The sequence below is a fragment of the Emydura macquarii genome, unplaced genomic scaffold (genome assembly GCF_026122565.2).
Source record: "Emydura macquarii macquarii isolate MOO-44397 ecotype Brisbane River unplaced genomic scaffold, CSIRO-AGI_Emac_v2 contig_1551, whole genome shotgun sequence".
NCBI classification, from domain to species: Eukaryota; Metazoa; Chordata; order Testudines; family Chelidae; genus Emydura; species Emydura macquarii.
In genome coordinates, this window is record NW_027131688.1 from 5079192 (window position 1) to 5092225 (window position 13034).

Genomic DNA, 13034 nt, shown 5'->3' on the forward strand with positions numbered 1-13034 from the left:
CTGGCACCCGTGCAACCTGTTAGATTAAAGAGCCCTCTCCGAGCAGGAATCTCCCCGCTTCTAGACCATGCTCAAGTCACTTCTCCACAATCTCATGGATCAACTAAATAGACAGAGCTTCTATAGCTTCTCATTGCAAGGCAAGTTTTACAATCATTCTTATAGCCAAGCCGCCTTCACTCGGTGCAGTGAGCAGCGCCCTGCACCACAGTCCACCATTCATCACTGAGCAAGCTGTAGAAATCAGTGCGTACAGTACTCACTGGCTTGAAAATGGAATACAGAGACCTGCCTACTCTTCCTTGACCACCTGCCCAGAGGGTTAGCGAAGCAGAAGGAGGCTGGTATGAGCCTCAGCCGTCATATTGCCCTTGCATTTCGTCACTGTTGCAGCATAAGGACCTAAAAGATCACCTTCGGCATTTGCCAGGGTTTTACACGTGCCTGACTCTGAAGTTGCACTGGTTTACATCAGACCTACCATGGGAAGTTTGCGAACGGGCAATTAATAAACATGTTCAAACCCAGTGCCAAAATCAAATCAAACTCCAGCAAAAAGCATGGCAAAAACTGGCTCACCTGAATGAGAGACATCACAGTTCCTACTGCTCAGTCTTGGAAGCACTTGTGCCCGTCTCACTAAGTAGACATATGCAGGATCAGGCCCTTCGTTTGCGGTCAATCAGGAGACAGTAGCTACATTCAGGTTGAACAAAAGCCCATTCCACCATCGTGGGGCTTCGAAAACGAACTGCCTGAGAACAGGCTATGCTATTCCCATGGAAATCAGCTGTCTTTAGTATTCGTATTACTCATGGAGATTACAGGAAATAATTCAGACTGAAAGGTTCCTTGGTTCCTATTCTACAAGAGAATAAACCAGAGAAAAGACACAGCAAGTAAGCCGAGGACAGCATGACCGCCACTGTGTGGAAAAGCCCCTCTGGCTAGAAGCAGAGCGGTAGGTGGGATTAGAACATATGAAGGAACACAAGCACCAGGCAGCGGATGCTTGGATGGCGAGGAATAAAGCCCAAGTACAGTCGGAGATAGAATACAAAGGAGATGCTTAACAGCTGTGTGGGTGGAAGGTGGTACAATCCTTACTACAGGCAGCATGTAAGGACAGTAGCACTTCCCCAACAAATGAACCAACTTTTGTTGAAGGCTTAAGAAAATAATTAATTTGTAAAAAAAAAATAAATAAAAATCCCTCTGGTTTGTTGTGCTGGTTTCTTTTTCCCTAAGGATACATTTACAGGGCAGCCGGGAGGGAATTTCCCAGCCTGGGCAGACAGACACACACTAGCTCTGCTTGGTAAAAAACAGCCACGTACCTGGGAGACAGCTTGGGCTGGCTGTGTGAGTACAAACCTGCTGGGTACGTACTCAGGCGGCTGGCCCGAGCTGTCTCCTGTGCTATTCTCGCCTACACTGCGGTTTTTAGTGTCTGTGTACCCGAGCTGAGAAGCGCACTCCAGCGGTGATGTAGACGGACCCTCAGTGATGTTGAGGTTGCGATTTGAACGATTCCAACCCACTGGATAATGCAAACATTAAGTCATTGTAAAAAACAAATACACACACAAGTTTGATACGAAGAGCTGGAAGTGTCTTTTATAACAGACACCTGCTGCCCTTTAGTGAAAGGCTATTGGCAGTATTCACCTGAATCGTTACCCCAGACACTAAAACCTTTACCTGTCAAATAATAATACAGAGTATGGAGAGACAATGCAGGTGCCATTATGTGTCTGATGAACCGCAAAGTCTCAAAACTGTTCATATTCATGAGAACACATCATGTATTCAGTGCAAAGGCGCCGTGGTGTTGAGGGGATAATGCACCTTCCAGTGGACACTGCCGGCTGAACAATCACGCCACGTTTGAGAAAACCTACCTGCAATTATTATTTTTATCACCTAATCTGAGAGCTCACAGAAATTAGGGGGGGAGTCTCTCTCTCGTTTCAGTTGGTCTCCTTTTGAGTACTGGGCAGCACGCACTGCGGGAGCTGTACAAAAGCAGAGAGGACAGCTGGGTGCCTGGCTCTCTCTGGAAATCAATGGGAGTTAATAGGCACCAGTCATTAGTGCCTTCAAAAGGTCGCTATACTGCCCCAGGAGGCAACAGAGAATTACTTAAATGTCTTCAGGGCCTGGATGGAGCAGGCGGGTGGGACATGTAGAAACACAGGCGAGGCAGTTACTCAGAGCACAGAATGCTACGCTAGTGAAGTTTGACTGTCTGAGCGACTGGACTCCAAGACTGTCCAAAGCCCTTGTCCTGAGAACCCATTTTCAAAGAACAGGTTTCGCCCACATTCCCCTTTGAAAATTCCCCCGGTTTTCCCAGGCACCCAAAGCTAGCTAGCCAACGCAACGTCTGAGTCCTTTGAAGCCAATGTCTCAACCGGCTCTTTTCTCAGGTGGTCAAAGAGACAAACTGCGACGTTTACAGCGTCTCCAAAGGCTTTCCAATGAAAGCCACAACCAGCTGTTCACTAGGGAACCAAATCCAAGTGAACCAGCTTCTCTAAACTTGCTTACAAAAACCTTTCAAGCTGCAGGCCTTGATCAGCATGCACACAACTCCCATTGCTGCTGACGGGAGCAGTGTGCGCGGATCAAGGGCAGCGCATTTGCTCATGAAGACAGAGGCGAAGGTCACACCTCTGAGCCAGAAAACACGGGAAGAGAGTGAGAGAAGCTGGATTGAGCTATTTTTCCTCTTCATTTGTTTTCCCCCTGACTCTAATTAAATGGGATTTAGCTCATCAGGCAGGAGAGAGTTATTTATTTATTTTGAAGTGCTTTCTTGCTGCCAGACTTCCTCCAAATTCCCCTTCGCTCCGATTCAGAGGGAACACCTTGACCCAATATATGCAGAGCATCAACCGCCTCCTTCCACGGAGACGCAAGTGATGTGCTAATAAGCCACTCCAGAGAGCAGACAGAAAACGTTTTAAATGTCAAGAGGACTGTTTTGGAGTTGTCATCGTCTTACTCTGAATGCGGCGCCATCAGAGGGACAGCTCCTGCACTGGTATAAAGTGGAGTAGGTCCATTGGAGACAGCACAGCTACCGCCACTTACACTGGCTGAGGATACGGCCCACTCTTTTGCTTGAAACTTAATGTATTTTAATTATATTACATTTGCTTCTAGTTTCCACTTACACGGAAAGCATTGAACGCCAGGCTGCACGCTGTCCATTTTCCCATTGTACTTTGCCACATTTCGACAGCACTCCAAATAACTTTCCCTTTTTTGCCAGTCTCATGACGCTATAATTTACCACACCCACCTTGTCTCTCTAATATCTTTTCTTGGACCAACTTCTGTTCTCTCCACAGCTCGAAAGTTTGCCCCTTTCACCAACAGAAGTCGGTCCAATGAAAGGTATTTTACCTTAACCCCCTCATCTCTCGCATATCCTGGGCCCAACACGCCTACAACACCACTGCAAACTCTACAGTACTCTACAGTACTAAGGTCCTAATCCTGAATGATTGACTCAGGTAACTCGTACTCAGCAGGTTTACCTTTACTCAGGTAAAGGCTGCTGTATTTGTGTCTAAAAATAGTACTTCAGTCCCTCTTCAACCAAAGGGTCTGATCAAAAGTCCATTGAAGTTGACAGGTGCTTCTACATTGGCATCAGTGGACGTTAGATCCACCCCCAAAATTCATTTAACTTCAGTGATTCCATGTTTTCCCATAAACCAGTGAACATTCCTATACGTGGATTGTGCCCCCTGTATCATTCCGGTGCCAGCACCAAACCGGTGCAGCAGAGTGCAAAATCAAGCCAACATGTTCCTCTCCATAAAAATCCAGTGCATCTTTGTATTTCTCACACATGTACAATGCTGCAGTGTCTGACCTATTTCATACAACAGCAGCCTCTTGCAGCTCCAAGAATCAGTTTGAAAAGTCTTTTTTATTCTTTGTTGTTAGTTAATGGGCAGGTTGAGGGGACAGATTTATTTCCCTCTCTCCACATTCTCTAAGTGCATTAGCTTACATGCAGCAAATTAAATCATCTCTCAGCATTAATGAAATCTCAGTGATAAAATATGCTGGGAGAAGAAAGAACAGACTCCGAGGGAATCGCAGTGGGTTGAGTTAAGAGTTAAAGTTTTGAAGGATCGGTTGCTCAGTAAATGTTCCTGGAGTTAGTGGTTGTAGAGCACATCAGCTGCTTAGAAATGCATAGCACTGCAGCCCAACATAAAACCTTTCCTGTTCTCTGCTGAGACTGCTTTGGTTTCTATCACACAATATCCAGAATTGTACAGGGTTAAACCATATGATACAATAACAGCATTCAAAAATGTCCATGATGGGGAGTACCGATTCAGAAAACCAACTCTCTGAACTAACCTAATTGTCTGATCTGGGGGTTGGGTAATTAAGAGGCTTGGCTTTTGAATATAAGAGCTATCTTCCCGAGCCTCATTAGCTTTTCTAACAAGGAAAATGCATTAGCCTTGGGGTTCCCCCCTCCTGAGTTGTTTTTTTCTCCCTCCAGCCGCCCGAGTTGTTTCACTAGCTTCAGACAGAGTACGTGTTAGGGAAAAGCAGGGGCAGCTATGACAGTCAGCCATCAATATCGCTAAAGCCAACAGTCATTAATCCCCTTCCATGGTTAGCTGCTAGCACGCAGCTGAAAAACAAAAGGAGCAATGGAGCTGACAAGAAGTTCTTTCTTGACAAGACATGGCCACCAGTTTATTTGGAATGACTTGCTGTATTTTCTATACAGGGTACTGAAATCAGACCCCAAATCAAGTAGCCATATGGAATGCAATGCTCAGTTCTTTTTTTTTTTTTTTTTTTTTTTTGGATCCAGATTGATTTTAAACATGCTTCTTTGTAAAACATAAAAATATTTAAAAATTAAGCCTACTGGATCAGGCTTTAGGAGGCTTAAAACAACAGGAGCAATCTTCCTAATGTTTAGTGTCAGAAATGCCTACCCTTCCGCATTAGTCACACCAGCAACTGACAAGGATGATCCTTCAGTTTCCAGGGGTGCTTTCTGAAAGAGGGAGACTTCCCTTTGAATATTTAGTGTTATAAGACACTGTTTTCAAGTTGGCTCCATCTCATAGTTTTAGCCCATCTCAACAATGCCCTTCTCTCATATGCCCCAAGCACTGTGCGTACTCTTTTCAGTATTTATCTCTTTTCCTCTGCTTTCATTTATCTCCGTTTTGAGGAATAATACTTTTGTTATCCTGGTCCATAGGTGGGATTTTTAGCTCTTTTAATTATAGAAGCTGTTATAAAACACTGTGTGTGAGTGTGTGTGAGAGAGAGAGAGAGAGAGAGATGGACATTTATGATTACTATGGGTCGTGTCTTTCCTGTTCATGGAAAAAGAGCACAGAAATAACAGAAACATATAAAAAGAGAAAATATGCACAAGACATAGGCAAAGGGTCTGTAGTGAAACATGGTGCATACCTGGAGGTCTGACCGCCAAATACAAAGATGAAACCTGCAGAGAGCAGGCATATATTGTGTGTAGCAGAGACATGTCTGCTTCTGGAAAAGGAGACTGGGTTGCATTTATGTAAGCTGTGACTGTGAGCCTCTTAGAATTTGCAAATGAGCCTCCCTCCCACCCACACATGCTGTTTTCAGACAGCCACTGTGGGCCTGTTAAGCCATTGCTGCATTTGGATTATATATCTCACCAAAATGTTTATAGCTGCTCATATCAAATTACTACAGTAACTTGTAAGCTGTGCAAATAGTTACAGAGTTGGAAATGTTGTCTCTGGTATAATTGGTAGTGATTTTCGATGACTCCTTCCACTTTTCTGCAGGCCACACCCGCAACTCTAATATTTGGATAATTTCGACACTTCAGGTTGTGCCATTTTCCTGCTGTAATTCAGTTTGGGGTAATATCAAGCAGAAAGTTGTGCTTAGCGGTCAGACTTTTTAGGGTAGATTTGTAGTAATTTGCTACACTCGTCTTCACTCCGAAGCGTGCAACACATGGGAGTACATGACCCTAGGTCACAATAGGTTCAGAATGTCTGAAACAATACAGACCATTTATAACAGCTTCAGATCCAAAAGCCTCTGAAATTCTGCATCCTTGGGCTAAATAGCTGGTAAAATTGACAGAAGAAATTCTCCCATCTTTATTATATCCTTCATCTTTACGGTACACAGTTTCTTCAAGTTACCTAATAACAACACTTTGTGCCCATATTAAGCCTTCTCACCAAGACATTTTTATATTGCACTGCAACTCTAATGTAGAATAAAAATATGTAGCAGTAATATTCTGAGTACTTACTTCTTATGCTTTAGTAACCATGCATGGCATTCAGAGGTAAATAATTTAAAAGGGGAAAAGTGCACACAGCACTTGAGTTTTTCGAAGGATTATTTTGCCAAAAATAAGATAGCTAAAATTAAGGAGGTGAAATAAATAAAACAAGTCCCACCTTTTCCAGGCCTTTTGGATCTTTCTATTACATTCTCCCCCCTCCATTGTGTGGTAGATCTGAGGTCTGTTCCTAGCTGTGTCACTGACCTGGTGTGTGACCGTGGCCAAGTCACTCCACACTTTTGCGCCTGTGCCCTACTCAAGCAAAGAGCTCATCTACATGGCGTTAAATGGGACTACACAAAAAGGTACCTTCTAGTTCACACTAGAAGGGTCTATAAAGGGCAGTTACAGTACAACACTTCACTGTGTGCTCCAATTCAAACCCCCGTAGTCTGCACTGCCCTTATTCAGGCTTCCAGGCCCAACTGGAATATTAATAATAATTTTATCAGAACTAGTGGATAGAGCACTGGGCTGGGATTCAGGAGCCCTGGGTCATATTCCCGGCTCTGGCACAGAGAGGCTGGGTAACTGTGGATAAATCACTCTGCGTATCTCTATGCCTTCATTTCCCACTCAGTAAAATGGGGACACAGACTGACCTCCTTTGTAAAGCTCTGAGATCTACTGATGACAAGCACTATATAAGAGCTAGGCATTATTATTACTAATAATCCTTAGAGGCAATGTTAGTTTAAAACAAATGTACAACCAGATTTATCTTAAGAAAGCAAACTACATTCTTCTGGGATCTTGGAATCTATGTTAACATGGATCAGTGATTTGCCTTTTAAAATATGAAGGGCCACACACTCCACTGATATCAGTCAGCGGCGCTCCGATGCAGTCCAATGGAGCTGAGGAACTGGCCCAAAGACAGGAGAGATTAAAAAGGAAGGAAGGAAGGTAGTAACATTTATTTGCCTACTACTGCAGTCGGGTACATTTTTGGCATTAATTATGGTCATTATTTATCTATTAGTTTCATTAAGTGGGAGGGTCTGCCTAGTACTTTAGACACAAAAGAGGATGTAGTCCCCGCCCTAAGGAGATTACAACTGGGCATGATCCTGCTGCCACTGAAGTCAGTAGAAAAATTCCCATTTTGCGGCAGTAAGAGCAGAATGGGGCTCCACATTGTCAGCATTCTTGGGGCAATACTGCCACTTGTTTTCCAGTCAAAGGAAAGGAGAAAGCGATGAACACAAAGATTTCAGATGCAATTTTCAAAGGCACCTCTATTTTCAAAAGGGATGTAGGCCCTTAGTTGCCTAACTGTGCTCACATCACTTTTGAAAATGGGACCTAGACAATTTGGAAGATTTTATCTTTCCTCAAAATGACCCTGGAAATACAGAGTGGGATTTTCTAGTGTGCTCTTGGGTGAGGTAAATGCAAATTTCCCACCTCCAGTTATGCAAAAACCCAACCTTTTGAAGCTACTCCCTGAGGGTGAGCTTGTCTGCTGACCACCTGTTACATAAGGACAAGATCAAAGGCCTAAACTGCATACACAAAAGACTGACCTATTCAGATTGTTCTGGTTCTGAATTTGAAACAGTTAGGAACTTGTAACCATGGGGAAAACCCAGTTGTGGGTTTTGATGGACAACACCGACCAGAACCCGAGGTTGGAATTGGGGTGAGCTGTTTTAGTATGCATGGAGATTCTTTTATTATTTTAATAGGTTTTCTCTGCAATGCTTTCACCTTAAGAATAAATGGGCTTGCTTATAAAGAGCTGTGTTGTAACTTAAAACTATAGGCCATTACACTGTTCATAGCCTGTGGAAAGAAAATAAAAGTGCAGACGCTGGCCTGTTTAGGCAGTCTGGTGTGCTGGAAATATCACAGTGTAGGCAAGGAACTGTGCGACCTGAAAAAACCCAGTCAGGAGGGAGAGAGATGTGGGTGTCTGCCCAAGAGAGGTGACGGCTGAGGGGCCGGGAACTAGACCAGGTGCCCTTGAGACAGAAATACAGGCGCCATTACCCTGAACTAGTACATTTTTGTTTTTAAAGGAGGAGGCCATCAATTGCAAAACAAGGCTGAGTTTAATGTGTCACTTTAAAATACCATATGTTCGCTTACAATTCAAAACCCACTTTTTCCCCACCATCATGAATATCTGAAGGTCCCTGGTCCATAACTGACACCACGTATAATGTGCATTACAGAATGACAATACATCATATTTAACCCTTATTTATAAAGATGTCTTATCCCAGGTGTGCTATCTTTTTTTCACTAAGTATTTCAGCTGAATTCCTAGCGTCCAACGAAGGGCCTGACCTCTTTCATAGGTGCTCATGCACAACATATAAGCCTTAACAAATACTTTCCTATGCATTGCAGAAGCATTTGTTCCAAGATACCCAACACGTGCCCCTGTGCTTGAGAAGCGAATGGATGCATTGGTAGCACACACCATTTAATGCTTCAAGTCAATAATGCAGATGCTAAGAAAAATCCTACTGACAATTCCTAATATTTAGAATTACAGCAGATTTCATAAAACGTCCAGCCACAAGTTCGCTTGCAGGTGGGTAACAAACATTAATGGCCTACTGTATTCCCGGGCATGTGCACATGTGCCAAAGAAGCATTTACCAGATAAACCACAAAGATTCCTTAACACGTACTATCACAATACTTCTGTGAGAACGGGAAGCACGAGAGCAATGTCACATCACTGAGCTACGCTGCTTACATAATGTGGAGCAGTAACTAAAAACACGGGGGCAAGTGAGAGACAGAAGAACCGATTTAGCCCTAAGCAAGCAAGTACAACTTGTATTGTAGTCAAAAGGGTTGAATCTCCTTAGACCCGGAATTAAGGTGACCCAGAGAATACGTCGGCTCTTACACATCCACATGTCACCCCACTGATATCCATGAGGTAGCCTGAGTGTGAATGAGTATAGAATTTATCCCAGGAGTGTGTAACGTGCTAGTGCTGCACCAGCCTCATAACGTTACCCCTGTCTTTGGACTTTCTGGCTTTGGTTGTTATGTCACAGCTTTATTGCAGATTACAACTGCACATCGTATGTACCATGTTTTCCTGCGAAAGTGCTGCATCTGCTGTACATCATGTGCTTCTCTTCTACTAGGAGGGGTTTTGTTTAGCCTACCATTTGATACCATTTTCTAAAAACCATCTTATGGGCTAAATGAAGTGCTGATTTACATTCTGGACAATGCCTTTGAAGGCAGTGAGCTTGCCTGCGATGTAAAATCAGCAGAGATTTCTGTAATTTCCAGATGCTCAAAATCATTGTGGACAAACTACTTGCATTCATCTAATCTGCTCCTCCAAGCTGCAATGCACATGTTGAAATTCTCATCCATTTGCACAGATAAAAACCTGGCAAAAACCAGCTCCCAAAGCCAGGGTTCCACGACACCCAGAGTCATGCATCATGGTTTTGAACAGGTGTCCATGAGCGCAAGAAAGAGAGAGACACACAGACTGATCTTAGATGGAGTGATTCGCAAGCCACTGTAAAGAAATGTGACACGACTAATGAGAAGAAATGCCCCTACAGTAAAATGTGTCCTGTCAGTTGATCCCTGTGGTGGCTGCCACATGTTATGGATCCAGGTATTCCTGGTTGTATGTTTCACCACCCCGCATGATTCCTACCGCCGCCACTCTCCAACATGCACCAATTTGCTTCCCTCTCCATGCCTAAATTGGATATTTGTCTTCTCTGAATCTGTGCTCTGCCAACAGGCGGGGGTCAGCATTCCTGACATCAGGGTGCTGTTGCCAGGGCAAGCATCTGAATGAGGGGAACTCATGGGGAAATGCAAAATAAATACATCGAAAAATCCGCTTCAGGGAGCCGGGCAGGGCAGGGGGGCCCGGACCAAAGGGCAGGCTCCGGGCAGTGCCGGAGGGGGGGACGTGAGTGCAGCTGGCTGGCTCTCCCCCACCCCTGCAGAGACTCTCCCAGGACCCCTGGCAGGACTTGGGCAGGAACTGGGAGTGCAAGAAAACCACCCTGCCGCTTCGCCCAGCACCGCCGCCCTCTGCCTGCCAGGGGGAGGGTTCGCCCGGCGGGCCGGGCAGCTGCCAGACCCGGAGCAAGCGGGGCTCCCACTTGCCCCGCAGCCCCTGGGCTGGTTCGCCCGAGCTCGGCGGGGGGGGAAAGCGTCTTTCTCGCCTCCCCCCAAGGGACCTCCCGGGGCTCCCCGCGGGCGCTTTGCTCAGGCACCGGGAGGGAAGGCACGGGCCGTAGCGGCCCCGGTCCTGGCCCGCCCCCGGCCATCGCTTCGGGGCTGGGAACGGGGGGGGGGGGGGGGGTCCCCGCCCCGCCGCGCCGGAGCGGGGCCTCCGCTTCCGTTCCGCCGCGTTCCCACGGCGGCGCATCGCCACCGCCCGGCGGGGAAGGGAGGACGCGGCAAGGGGTTCACAGCTGAGGACCAGCGGGTCTCTGGGCTCCCAGCCCAAGCCGCCCGCCCGGCTCACGGCGGGGGGGGGGGGGAAGCAAGGACGGGTCCCTGGACCAAGACCCCCCCCCCCCGCTCCCCTAATCGGTCCCCGGCAGTGGGGGGGGGGGGGACCCGGGCTCACGGTGCCGGTGCTCATGGCAACGGCGGTGCAGCCAACTCTCCCGAGCCGGAAAACCAAGCCAGGTCTCCCCACTGGGGGGAGGGGGCCCCGATCCCGGCGGCCCGATCCGTCCTGCACCGGTGGGGGGGTGCACAGCCCCGGGGGCGGCGAGGAAGCGGCACCAGGTCAGGCTGGGCAGGGCGGGGGGGGGGGGGGGGGGGGGGACACACTCACCGTAGACCCCTTGGCCGGAGATCCCCTCCAGCAGCACGGTCAGCAGCCAGACCAGCCCGGAGACGACATCCATCTTCGCGCCGGCATCCGCATCTCCAGCCGCCGGCGGCGGGGAGGACGAGCCCGCGGAGCCGGGCAGCGGGGGGGGGGGGGCGGGTGACCCGGGGTAACTCCTCTCCGCCGGGCGCCCCCCAGCCCAGCCCAGCCCAGCCCCGCCGGGACCCCGCTCCTCCTCCGGGGGGACGCGGCTTCACTCGCCGGGCTGCGCACAGCGGCGGCACCGAGCGCGCTCCGGGGCCAGCCCAGCCGGCGGCCGGCGCCCGTCAGAGGCCATGGCCGCGCCGCGCCCGGGGCATGGTGCGGGCGGGCCGGGCTGCCCGGCGGGGCGAGGGGGGGGGCGCCTGTCCGGAGCAGCCCCGGGGACCGGCGCTGGGTGGCTGGGGGCGCGCTCGCTCGCTCTGCCCCGCCTGGCCTGCGGCCTGCCCGGGGGCGATGCAGCTGGCCCGGCGCGGGAGGCTGGGCGCCCCGGCTGTGTGTGTGTGTGTGTGAGTGTGAGTGTGTGTGTGTGTGTGTGAGGGCGAGCGGGCGGGCGAGCGGCCGGCCGGGGCGGTCACGTTGAGCTCTACGTGCGGGGAGCCGGGGCTGGCTGAGCCGCAGCCCGGCGACGTCAAAGCCTGCGTGGTTCTGCCGCCCGCCCCCTCCGCCTCCTCCTCCGCCTGCTCCGCCCGCGGGCCCCGCTTCCCCGCGCCGGCGCCGACCCCCCCCCCCCCCGCCGGCTACACCCGCCCGGTGTAGGAGGCAGCACGTGGGTGGAGGTCAGGCCCGGGGACACCCCCCCCCCCCTCTGCCCCATACCCCCACTGGCTTCCCTGCCGGAGCTGCCCGCCCCTGGGGTGAACAATCAGCACCGGGGGGAATCGGCGTCACCCCCCCCCCCCATATCAGGGACCCGTCCCCATCAAATCGGGACCCCGGGTCACCCGAGCCCACTCCAGGCCGGAGAGGAGGGGGGCGGCCCTGGGCGGAGCAGAGAGGGGCTCCGGAGGGGACGGGAAGCCGCCTGCAGAGGGAAGGGGGGACCCGCTCCCCCGCCTGGAGCCAGGGCCGTAGCGAAGAGTCGCTGCCCAACCCACGGACCGACCCTGGCGGACAAAGCCAACCCTGGTGTAAACCTGCCTCTGACTGGCCTCGCCTTGTGCTCATCGCTCTGCAGGGGCAGATCTTCAGCCACCCTCTCCTCACTAGCTCAGAAGCTGCATTGCCTCCCCCCCCCCCCCCACCCCCCATTTAACAGGGTGTTTGGGTTGTTTTTTTTCCCATGAACAGCAGGGTTTTTCCTCAGAACACCTTCCCTTCCTGGCCTGACCTTCTTCCCCGTATTGACTCCTGTTTTCTACCTCCCACCATGGCTCCTCCAGGGCTAACATCACCTGTTACACAGCCTCAAGCCAGGGGAAAGGAGGACTGGCTTGCAGTCCAGGCCTGGTTATGGGCTGTGCTTGGGAAGTCTGGCCAAACCATTACTTTCCTCGCCTTGTCTTTCCTCCCTTGGAAATTCACTGGAAATGCGGGAGCAGGAAACATCGGCCACATTCCCTTTGTAGAGTGCCTAGCCCCCCAGGGGATCCCATCCACGGCTGGCCCTTCCCCGCTATCCCCCAAACATGACTAACAACACGGTGAGCCATGGCCCCCCCAGCCCCTCATTGGGCTCTGTTTAAGAATGGCCTTACTCTCCGCTTAGCTCCACTGCTCCTCAACCTTCTTGCTCCTCATTTGGTCTTTTCTTCCTTAACAGATTGGATCTGTCTTGGGGCAGCCCCGTTCTTTTGGGGGCTGTAAAAACTGGTGGAAGGAAGAAAGCCCCTGTCCCAAAGAGCCCCCAAT

General features: G+C 49.8%; 1 protein-coding gene across 2 annotated transcripts in view; it reads right to left on the reverse strand.

Annotated features, from left to right (window-relative positions):
• MDGA2 (MAM domain containing glycosylphosphatidylinositol anchor 2) overlaps window positions 1-11220 on the reverse strand; it is a 628431-nt gene extending 617211 nt beyond the window's left edge. For both annotated transcript variants that reach the window (XM_067554719.1, XM_067554718.1), the window contains exon 1: window positions 11148-11220. In XM_067554719.1, the coding sequence (XP_067410820.1) occupies window positions 11148-11220 (73 nt within the window). The remainder of the gene's footprint in view (window positions 1-11147) is intronic.
• Window positions 11221-13034: the final 1814 nt, after the last annotated feature.